The 12515-nt window shown below is 43.5% G+C and overlaps 1 protein-coding gene across 1 annotated transcript in view; it reads left to right on the top strand.

The window, feature by feature from the left end:
• The window catches only part of AOC3 (amine oxidase copper containing 3), a 64650-nt gene extending 52787 nt beyond the window's left edge, over positions 1-11863 (top strand). The window contains exon 4 of the mRNA XM_069751871.1: positions 11473-11863. Coding sequence (XP_069607972.1) covers positions 11473-11757 — 285 coding nt within the window. The 3' untranslated portion in view covers positions 11758-11863. The remainder of the gene's footprint in view (positions 1-11472) is intronic.
• Positions 11864-12515: the final 652 nt, after the last annotated feature.

Consider the following 12515-nt stretch of genomic DNA (forward strand, 5'->3'; position numbering starts at 1 on the left):
GAACCTGTCCTCGCACACGCTCACAGGGACAAATATAATGTACTGTCAAGGGGTCTAAATTTTGTACCAACAAATCAGTTTAATAGTTTTGAGTGGGTTAAGGACCTTTATCTATTCTGCAGGAAACTCAAATGGAAAAAATTCTTTAAACACAACAACCGTGAGGAATGTTATCAACAGGGTCTTATGGATTTTGAATTTGAGTTCCTTTTACCCAAGTTTCCCTTTGTAGCAACATTTTATGTACTGCCAAAGGTACATAAGGGCCTTGACCCCTTAAAGGGACGACCAATCTTCTCAGGGGTAGACTCTCTGATGCAGAACTGTGGTCTATATATAGACCAAATTCTTCGTCCCTTTGTCATCTCTATTCCATCTTATCTTAGTGACACAGTGGATTTGCTACTTAAACTTAAAGGGACACTGTCACCTGAATTTGGAGGGAACAATCTTCAGCCATGGAGGCAGGGTTTTGGGGTTTTTGATTCACCCTTTCCTTACCCGCTGGCTGCAATATAGGATTGCATGCAGCCAGCGGGTAAGGAAAGGGTGAATCAAAAACCCCAAAACCCCGCCTCCATGGCTGAAAATTGTTCCCTCCAAATTCAGGTGACAGTGTCCCTTTAAAGGTATACATTTGGGTCAGGATGCTTGGTTTGCTTCCATTGATATAGAGGCTCTATATAGCAACAACCCACACCAAGCCGGGATCGGGGTGTGGAACATTTTCTACAACAAAGGTTGGTAGCATGTAGAGAACATAATGATTTTGTGATATCCCTTCTTCAGTTCACACTTACCCACAATGCATTCACTTTTGATGGCACACATTACCACCAGCTCAGGGGCACTGCGATGGGGAGTCCCTGTGCCCTATCGTATGCAAACTTGTTCCTGGGCTGGTGGGAGGAGACCATCATTTTTGGAAGTGATATCAAATGGTAACAAGACTATATATCTATATGGTACAGGTTTATAGATGATGTCTTTGTGGTATGGACAGGGATGAAGGATCAATTTGATGAATTTATTAACGACTTAAATCGGAATGATGTAGGCCTCAGATTTACATTGGAGATTCATGGGGAGGAACTGGCATTTCTTGATGTCAAAATTAGAAATAGACATTTGGAAGTACAGTACAGAGCAAACGTTTGGACACACCTTCTCATTTAAAGATTTTTCTGTATTTTCATGACTATGAAAATTGTACGTTCACACTGAAGGCATCAAAACTATGAATTAACACATATGGAATTATATACTTAATAAAAAAGTGTGAAACAACTGAAATTATGTCTTATATTCTAGTTGCCACCTTTTGCTTTGATGACTGTTTTGCACACTCTTGGCATTCTCTTGATGAACTTCAAGAGGTAGTCACCGGGAATGGTTTTCACTTCACAGGTGTGCCCTGTCAGGTTTAATAAGTGGGATTTCTTGCCTTGTAAATGGGGTTGGGACCATCAGTTGTGTTGTGCAGAAGTATGGTGGATACACAGCTGATAGTCCTACTAAATAGACTGTTAGAATTTGTATTATGGCAAGAAAAAAGCAGCTAAGTAAAGAAAAACGAGTGGCCATCATTAGTTTAAGAAATGAAGGTCAGTCAGTCCGAAAAATTGGGAAAACTTTGAAAGTGTCCCCAAGTGCAGTTGCAAAAACCATCAAGCGCTACAAAGAAACTGGCTCACATGAGGACCGCCCCAGGAAAGGAAGACCAAGAGTCACCTCTGCTTCTGAGGATAAGTTTATCCGAGTCACCAGTCTCAGAAATCGCAGGTTAACAGCAGCTCAGATTAGATACCAGGTCAATGCCACACAGAGTTCCAGCAGCAGACACATCTCTACAACAACTGTTAAGAGGAGACTTTGTGCAGCAGGCCTTGATGGTAAAATAGCTGCTAGGAAACCACTGCTAAGGACAGGCAACAAGCAGAAGAGACTTGTTTGGGCTTAATAATACAAGGAATGAACATTAGACCAGTGGAAATCTGTGCTTTGGCCTGATGAGTCAAAATTTAAGATCTTTGGTTCCAACCACCATGTCTTTATGTGATGCAGAAAAGGTGAACGGATGGACTCTACATGCCTGGTTCCCACCGTGAAGCATAGAGGAGGAGGTGTGATGGTGTGGGGGTGCTTTGCTGGTGACACTGTTGGGGATTTATTCAAAATTGAAGGCATACTGAACCAGTATAGCTACCACAGCATCTTGCAGCAGCATGCTATTCCATCCGGTTTGCGTTTAGTTGGACCTTCATTTATTTTTCAACAGGACAATGACCCCAAACATTCAGGCTGTGTAATGGCTATTTGACCAAGAAGGAGAGTGATGGGGTTCTACGCCAGATGACCTGGCCTCCACAGTCACCAGACCTGAACCCAATCGAGATGGTTTGGGGTAAGCTGGGCAGCAGGGTGAAGGCAAATGGGCCAACAAGTGCTAAGCATCTCTGGGAACTCCTTCAAGATTGTTTAAAGACCAGTTCCAGTGACTACCTCTTGAAGCTCATCAAGAGAATGCCAAGAGTGTGCAAAGCAGTCATCAAAGCAAAAGGTGGCTACTTTGAAGAACCTAGAATATAAGACATATTTTCAGTTGTTTCACACTTTTTTGTTAAGTATATAATTCCACATTTGTTAATTCATTTTAATGCCTTCAGTGTGAATTTACAATTTTCATAGTCATGAAAATACAGAAAAATCTTTAAATGAGAAGGTGTGTCCAAACTGTTGCTTTGTACTGTATATCTACAAGTATTTATCGTAAACCGACAAGCAGCAATAGCCTTCTACACTGGCATAGCTGTTATGATCTGGTGGTTTAGGAGCAACATGGAACGAGCTCTGAAGGAAGTGGTATCTGTACTGACCGCAGTCTCTAAGCTCAACACAACACTAGAAGTAGCCGTGGGATGCTCCTAACACTCCCTAGGCACCTCGTCACAGCTTGAGAACTAACTACCCCTAAAGATAGAAACAGGAAAACTATCTTGCCTCAGAGAAAATCCCCAAAGGATAGATAGCCCCCCACAAGTAATGACTGTGAGTGGAGAAGGAAAAGACATACACAGAATGAAACTAGGAAGAGCATAGGAGGCCAGTCTAGCTAGATAGATAGGACAGGATGGAATACTGTGCGGTCAGTATAAAACACTACAAAAAATCCACACAGAGTTTACAAAAATCTCCACACCTGACTAAAGGTGTGGAGGGTAAATCTGCTTCCCAGAGCTTCCAGTATCACAGAATTAATTCATACTGACAAGCTGGACAAACATAGAAAGCACAGAACGGATAAGTCCACAACCTGTGGACAGAAAAGAGCAAGCAAGGACTTAGCTTTGCTGAACTGGTCAGGATAACAGGGAAATCCAAAGAGATGTGAATCCAACCAGGAACCATAGATTAGTGGCACAAGCTGAAGGAAAAAGCCAGGCTAAATAGCCGAGCAGAAAAGACAATCAGTGGAAGCAGCTGCTGAAAGCTAAATCCAAGGAGCAGCCATTCCACTTAAAACCACCGGAGGGAGCCCAAGAGCAGAACTCACAAAAGTTCCACTTACAACCACCGGAGGGAGCCCAAGAGCGGAATTCACAACACATAACCATCATCCGTTCCCCCTCAAAAGAGGGATTCCTAAGGGCCAATTTCTCACATTGAGGAGGAAAAGTTCTAGAAATTACATTTTTAAGAGACAATCAGGGGACATGTACTGTACAATAGATTCAAAGAAAATCCAGTCCTGGATACAGCATACAATATCGCGAAAAAAACAGACAGACAACGTCTACTGCAGAAACGGGTTGTAAACAGTTCCCCTGAGGTCATGAGAATTATTGTTACCTTTGATTTGAGACATCAGGAAGTCAGACGTATTTTTGCAAGACATTGGGACATTCTCAGATTTGATCCAGATCTCACAGATGTAGTGGGTGCACGTCCCAATATTACATTCAGGAAAAGTAGATCGATAAGGGACATGCTGGTGCATAGCCAATATAAGAGACCAGTGACCAGTGGAACATGACTGGATAGGAGACAGTGTGGCTTCTATCGATCCAGAAACACATGGGCTACTTGCACATTGAACAAGTCTGCAGGAACATGTTCACACCATCAAGAAACTTGAAGACATAAAAGAGCACAGTGAGGTCAAAAATACTCTGTTGTAAAAAAAAAATCACAGTAATAAGCAAGTGCTAATCAAAAGATGGAAAAAAAACAGGGCATTTAGTTGATACTTTTTTTGCAAAAAAATTTATACTTAGCTGCTCCACCAATCGTCAAGGTATACCCATATAGAGCACTCCTAACTAATTTATATAATCCCTATCTGATGTATTTAAAAACCTGATCATCTGTATAGTACCTGTATAAGCAGGGTTCAGAAAGGGAATATCCGTGTGGACCTGCTAGATGGAACAGCTTTAGTGCAAATGACCCACAAAGGAGTGGTGGACTCCCCAGTCTTGTAGAAACAAGAGTATTTTTGACCTTACTGTGCTCTTTTGTGGCTTCTATAGATGTGGGGATTGCAGTATGTGTAAATGGATGAAACCCTGTAAGTCTTTCTGGAGATCCACTACGGGTAAAACCTTTTACCAATGAGACTTCTCCAATTGTAAGACCACAGGGGTGGTCTATTTGGCTACCTGCTCCTGTCCTAGGGATTATATAGGGAAAACAAAAAGGGAATTTAGGAGGAGAGTTGGGGAGCATATGGGAGATGTTAGAAACAACAGGGATACTCCACTGGCAAAACACATGCAGACTTACCACAATGGAAATCCCACAGAAATTAAATTCATGGTCATTGAGGTGGTCTATGTAAACCCTAGAGGGGTAACATTGACAAGGCTATCCTAAAACGGGAATGTGAGTGGATATTTAGGATGGAGACTATGGAGCCGGAAGGGATTAATGAACAAATTTCTTTTGCCTGTTTTCTATAGCCGTTTTGGGAATGAATTTCTAGTGACCTTTTTTTGGGGGGGCTGGTTTCTCTCATGGTTTGGGTAATCTCCCTATGAGATGGGAGTAGCATAGATCACTATGAGGGATCCATTGTATTTTATTCCTCCTGTTACCTACAATGCTACGCTCAATGGGGAACTGACCTGATTCCCCGGTTTGTGAAATTGATAATTCAATACATGCCATGTCAAAATGATTTAATCAGTGTATACTGACATAATTATAAGTATCTGATAAGTATCTATGAAGTTATATTAAACAGTGATCGTGATTGGGATTGGTCATTAGTTTATTACCTAAGGTGTGCTTCAATTGACATGGTGTTGTGTTTCATCCAGTCTCCGCTTTCTATATTGTATGCAGCGGATAGGGGGGAAGCTTGCTTTCCACGCAATCCACCCGGATATAATACTAGTTTGGGGTATGCGCAGTGATGAGGCACAGATGCCGGGGTAAATTTACCCAGAAGCGGAACTGCAACCCGTGGCATCTGATTGGGTATGGCATCTTTGCGTTCCATCATCTGCTAGGCAATTGGTATAACAACCTGTGCGTTCCAGCTGGGGCATGCGCTCTAGATGCAAGGGGCAGTAAAATTGTGGCATCCGATCGGCTGACTATTGGACAGCATGAGCATTGCGGAGAATGTGGTAGGTATAAATGGAGGATTGCATCGACCGGCATTTAACTATTACACCTTATCGGGACACATTGTATCCAGTCATCAGGCCTCCTGATGAGGTGAAACGTGTTGAGGCGCTAGGTATTGCATGGCAGGTAGTGGGTGAAATAAGAACAAGAGTAAGATGAGTATTGATAATTGATGCATTTGATATGCTTTTGAGCATTATTCTTATTTATCATTTTTGACTCCTCTGCATATTTGTGTCTCAGTACTCCGTGCTGGAGAGACGGTTGGTCTGGAAATATTTTTTAAATCAAGGAGGGAAGTGGATTGAATGCTCTCCCCCTGTGTACATATGAGGCTATCGGAATACTATGCCAGACTATGAACCGTTAAATATTAAAGAGACATGAATAAATCATTGCGAGGGATAATGTATCATATGGTATATTGGTGTGGTGGATTTGACCAACACCAATAGGTTGGTCTGGAAAAGGCTTGCTCATCAGACTATATACGGATTATTCACCCTGATACCACTGTTTGCCCAATGTGTTCAGTTTTGTTTTTACGGGTTGGGAGTCTAGAGTCTCCTTAGCATAGTTCTGTCTATGTCTATTGTTAGGGGTCCCTCCAGAATCTGAGCAGAGAGATTCCCTAGTGGCTGCAAGGTAAAATAGGGCCCCCAGGGTCAGTCATCGTGGAGCGGGGGCGCCAATACACTTTCCCCTAGGGGGCCAACCTCCGCAGCCAGGTAGGTGTCAGCTTCGGCGGCACACTTAGGGACTCATAGTTCACCCCAACAGGTATTGGACTTTTTGAGCACTTTTTTGAGCACTTTTCTGTTTGGTATTTGTTCACTTTTTGGTGTGGACCCTATTATGGTCCTTTTAATCAATAAAGTATTTTTGTATAGGGATTTCATATAATATTGGTTTTCTAACCCTTGATATATCTTTTGTTATTATTAGATATATCGCAAAGTTTATAAATTTTATGCATATTATTGATTTATGTGTAAGGGGTTACAAAAACTGGTATATGCCCCTAGCGCTTTAAGCATGTCCCAGTTCTTGATGTAGTAGGAGTGTGACCGCTCTATGTAAATGTGATTTCAATCTGCTATAGTGTTTCCAACCGTTTGCTGCTATATGAATGTTTTATATACTGTGTATAGTTGTTCCATAGTTGTCTAGGGACAGTGCAGTACTAAGTTAGCCCACTAGAGGGGCAACATTAGGACTAAATAGTAGGATAGGATTAGATAATAAATAGTTAACATAGGAAAAGTTAACTGGGGATAAGGCAGGAACAGTTTCCTGGGGAGAGGCAGAGGGACTAGGGAGCCCGGACAGCTCGGGTGGGCTTTAGAGCCTGAGCTACCCAGTAGCTCCATAAGGATCAAAGCTAGTAACCCAGCCATCCAGGTCCCAGTGGGCCAGAAGTACAGCCTTAGCAGCAGTTTGACAGCAGTGGTGGAACGGAGACTACAGTGGAGGTCACAACAGTACGGGGATGCAGGTGGCTCTATAATGTGGCAGCTCACTGCATGGGCAGATGCCCTCAAGTCCGGGGCAAAATGGACGAGGAAAAACCTGAGCATAGTGAGTCTGAACAGTGAGGACGCTGTGGTACCGCAAGAGACGGTACAACCCGGGCACGTACTGAAGGCCGTAGGAAGAAGTGCAGGGAAAGTGGAGAAACTGGACTGCTTGGAATCCTATGCTGATGTTGTTTCTAATAATGATGTGCTGTGAAGAACAAAAAGTAATGTTCTAGGTTTTAAGTTACAGTTGGACTGTATCTCTGTTTGTGCGCAAATGTATGGAGAAGGCCTTCAGCGACCTAGAGGAGATCTTGAAGGTGCAGAGAGAAGAGAGGCAAGAACACTGACTAAAAAACATTGTTTGTATGTGACGGCAGACCAGGATGCGCAAGAGCCATCAGTCTCAGCCATGACTACGGCCCTGGCGCTCCCTCACACTTGGCGTAGTCAGCAGGATCCCACAGCCTTGCAAAGCGGGGATGCTGTGAAGAAAGAAGAAACTGAAATGCTGGATGTGACTGTTTTGGATATGATTGAAACTTTGGACTTGAGTGAAACTTTGGATGTGACTGGCCCTTTTTTTGTGACCAAGATGGCATCTGTAAAAGTGGCGGAGAATGGCGCCAAAGAAGAGAATGACGACTGTGACCTGAGCCTTCGTGGGTGTGATGACCCAGGGATGTGAGAACATCCCCTGGTCCGACCATGGTGGGCACGTATGAGAAGAAGAAGGCCTCGCCCCTTACAACAGATTGCAGGGAAATGGGTGGAGCAGTCGGAAGTGACCCCACCATGGAATGGGTGGGACCAAGAAGAAAACCCCAAGTGCAGCTGCACGGTGTAATTGCGAGACACGGCTCCAGGAGCGATGGACCATTCCTGTACCCATCATTGCAGGGGCATAGGCCACGTCGAGTGGAAATGGGGGCAAGAAGAGAAGAAGGCCTGACCCAGAGAATTATGAGAGGTTGATGGTGAATTCCGCCCAGACCGATCCATGGTACCTTCGGAGGAGCGCTGCCGGCGGCTGCTGGAGCCGGAACACCATCTACAGGAGCCGAAACCATCAACTTCGACACCATCGGGGACCGGAAATAGCGACAGCCCCGGAGGAGCCCATGCCAGAAACGAAGGCCTAGTCGGTACTTTAGCATCGGGAGCTGGAGTAAGCACCTGTGTTCGTGGAGGAGTCAGGCAGTTGCGCGATGGCCGCGGTCAGGCTGTTGAAATCGGAGATGGTGAGTGCACCTCGGCCCTTGATCCCGGAGGACTGGCCCATGCCCCGACCCCTTGCCTCAGAAAGCCGGTTTGTCGCATGGTTTACCGTTCCAGAGAGCGAGCCTCTGCATAGTGGTCCCACGCTTCACGGTCTGTTGCCCGCCTACCAAACACTGGAGGCCTGACCCCTGTCCAGTGGTGACCTGTCTCTTGGCTCGTTGCGATTTCATCAGGCAGTGGGGGGCCTGTTCCCGTCTCCCGGGCAGGCCACCTGGATTGCGGGAGTTATCGAATGCAAGAAATGACGTGAGAAGGAAGTCTGGGCAGAGCGAGGGTGTGCTATGGCCGGGTGATATACTCATGGGCAATTAGTCTCTGCAGACATTGACCATGGATATGGGTTCAAAGTCTACATCAATGCTGCATCCATATAATATTGCAGATCCCTGGATGAAGGAGATTGGGTCTCCTTTATCAAAGAAGACAGCCTGCATGGATACTTCGCGGTGGCTGTGACCCTGTACTCAGGGGAAGATCCAGAGCAGTGTGCAGCCCTGGGGCAGACCCAGTCAGCTCCCTGTGTCTGGGCCACTGCTCAATCCAGCTCTGCCTCTGTGCTACCCTGGAAGACCACCGCTCTTGTGGCTGCAGAGACGATGTCAGTCCGAACCCGGGCCCAGAGTCCAAGGGCGGAAAACACGACACAAGACGCGTGTTGTTGAACTGTGGAAGACTTGTTAAAAAAAAGTCGTGCTTGTTGCACCATATAACGTTGGATAAAATAAAGGGATATATGGGAATGTTTTGCGTCCCTGTGGGCAGAGGAGCCCTGGAACACTCCCAGAGTTGGGGGTAATGCGGCTGGTAGGAAGAAGTGCAAGGAAAGTGGAGAAACTGGACTGTTTGGAACCCTATGCTTATGTTGTATCTAATAATGATGTGCCTCGAAGAGGAAAAAGTAACGTTCTATGTTTTAAGTTACAATTGTACTGTGTCTCTGTTTGTGTGCAAATGTATAGAGAAGGCCTTCAGCCACCCAGAGTAGATCCTGAAGGTGCAGAGGGCAGAGAGGCAAGTGCACTGACTAAAGGACATTGTTTGTATGTGACACGAGACCAGGGTGCGCAAGAACCATAATTCTCAGCCATAACTACAGCCCTGGCGCTCCCTCACATATGGATAAAATGAAAGTAACAGTTACGTGTTAATATGTAATAGTTCTGATTTTTATATTGGTGACCAATAGTGATGAGGGAGTGTGCTCGTTACTCTGGTTTTCCGAGCATGCTTGGGTGGTCTCCGTGTATTTTGGAAGTGCTCAGAGATTATGTTTAATTCGCTGCAGCTGCATGATTTGTGGCTGCTAGACAGCCTGAATACACATGGAAATTCCCTAACAAACAGGCAACCCCCACATGTATTCAGGCTGTCTAAAATCATGCAGCTGCGGCGACTCAAACATAATCTCCAAGCACGCCCAAAATACTCGGAGACCACCCGAGCATGCTCGGAAAACCTGAGTAACGAGCACACTCGCTCATCACTAGTGACCAAGTTCAGAGTGTTGCCCTACTAGGGAATAGGGCCAGGTCACCATAGTTTTCAGGAATGAATAGTTTTCTTTTACATGCATTTTTAATGTCAATGAAGTCTGTTGTAGGAAAACTGCCTTTTTATTTAGTGAAACATTATCTGTACTTTTCCGCCATCGTATGTTCTCTGATCAGTATCTGTTCACAGCACACTGTGATATGCAGCAGAGGTACTAGCCTTACATTGCATCCATTACAGGTGAAAAGTGAAACTCATACAGCTCTTCAGTATCACAATCAGTGATGGTTTGGGGTGGTATGTCATCTGCTGGTATAGCTACACTGTGTTTTAGCAAGACCAAAGTCAGCACAGCCATCTACCAGGAAATTTTAGAGCACTTCTTGATTTCCTCTGCCAACAAGCTTTTTGGAGATGGAAATTTAATTCTCCAGCAGGACTTGGCACCTGTCCACGTTGCCAAAAATACCAATACCTGGTTTAAAAACAACAGTATCACTGTGCTTGATTGCCCAGCAAACTCGTCTGACCATAACCCCATAGAGAATCTATAGGGTATAGATGAAGATGAAAGACACCAGACCCAACAATGCAGATGAGCTGAAGGCGGCTATCAAAGCAACCTGGGCTTCTATAACACCTCAGCAGTGCTACAGGCTGATCGCCACCATGCCAAGCCACATTGATGCAGTAAGTGATGCAGAAGGAGCCCCGACCAAGTATTGAGTACATTTACTGAACATACATTTCTTTAGACAAACATTTCGGATGTTAAAATCATTTTTTTCAAGCTGGTGTTATAAAGTATTCCAATTTTCTGAGATAATGACTTTTGGGTTTTCATAGGTTGTAAGCCATAATCATCAACATTAACAGAAATAAACACTTGAAGTACATCACTCTATTTGTAATGACTCTATCTTATATATGAGTTTAACGTTTTGTATTGAAGAACTGAAATAAACTATCTTTTTGATGATATTCTAACTTTGTGAGATGCATCTGTATCAACGAAGAATAACATATTAAACTAGTTCATACTTCACATCATACTTCACAGCCATTTACATCATACATTATAAGGGGAGCATCTGTAATCATTGTTCCCATTATTCCCAAACAAAGTGGAGTGATAAATCATAAAGGAATTCAGATCATATCTATTTCTGGACATTACTGCATATAACATGTTTGTGCATGCATTTGCAATCAATGTTATTGCTAACTGATTATTGTAAACAGTCATGATTAGTAAAATCTTACCAAATTGTGTATAAACCTTTTTCCTGCCTATCTGTCCCTTCTACTGTCTCTAGTTTGGAAAAAAAGATATGGCAAAAGCAAGGGAGGAACTCATCACTGCAGGATAGCAGGTTGTTCAAGGTTTGTTTTTAGTCTGTAACTGTAGAGAAACAGGTCTGCATAGGAGCTATAGAAGCAAACCATCTCCATTACTAATATATTGTTCCTCCTTTCTTTGATCAAATTTACATATATCCCTCATACCCTTCCTGTTTATTTGGAGCCCAACCTGTTCTTTCTTTCCCCTTAGGACTTGGTTGCTTGGGTCACCGTTGGGTTCCTTCACATTCCACACTCTGAGGACCTTCCAAACACGGCCACTCCAGGCAATGCTGTGGGATTCTTTCTAAGGCCCTTTAATTATTTCGACGTAGACCCTTCTGTGCATTCACCAGATGGAGTTTATTTCCAAAGTGAAGAGGACTATGGGTCTTGTGAAGTGAACCATTTAGCCTGTGCATCCAAAAATGCACCATGTGTACCCGACATTCCTCCTTTCACATATGAAGGCTTCAAAAGTCTGGTGAATTTATAATGAAAGATAATTCTGTGTATTATTCCTTAGCACTGACATTTGTCTAAACTCCTGTATAAGTGGAGTTTCATAATCTTCTGTATATAAAGTTTTATCATAATGACCATCATAATCGTCAACAGAATCATTCGTCAAAACTAAATCATGCATCATGAAATGGGTGTTTAAGGGTAAAATTTTAAATTCTGCGATATGACAGGATTATAATGGCATACTTCACAATTTTGAGAGTTCAACATAGGTAGAGACTCAATAGAAGAGACAAATATTTTAGAATGAGGTTAGGTCATGGATTTAGGGGATTATAGTCAAAAGGATTGACAAAGGCACCTTAACCAGGCTACATATGTATTTTCAAAAGTTACTCTTATCTTTTACACTTATTGTATTTCAAAAGGGCATGCAATAAATGTATTCTAGATGGTAGACCCACCACTGAGACACACAATTGCCTTGAGAATGGTGTTACATGCCATTTTAGAAGGAGAAGTACCTGTGCATACATCGCTCTATATATTTGTAGGTAAGAATGGAAAAATTAATCAAGACATAAAGCTGGCCATTTGCTCCTCTGACAGTGGCATGCGAAGAGGTATCATGCTCATGATAGATGCAGGTTCCAGCAATAGGTCTCCCAACTATCATACATTTAGGGCATTTCAAGAAGATATGCCATAGATATAAAAAATGGGAATAAGTGTTCAAGGAACTGTTCCCAAAGCTTATATAATGGCACCTGGAGTTCATTTGGCTCTGTA

The sequence above is a fragment of the Ranitomeya imitator genome, chromosome 2 (assembly GCF_032444005.1).
Source record: "Ranitomeya imitator isolate aRanImi1 chromosome 2, aRanImi1.pri, whole genome shotgun sequence".
Taxonomy (NCBI): domain Eukaryota; kingdom Metazoa; phylum Chordata; class Amphibia; order Anura; family Dendrobatidae; genus Ranitomeya; species Ranitomeya imitator.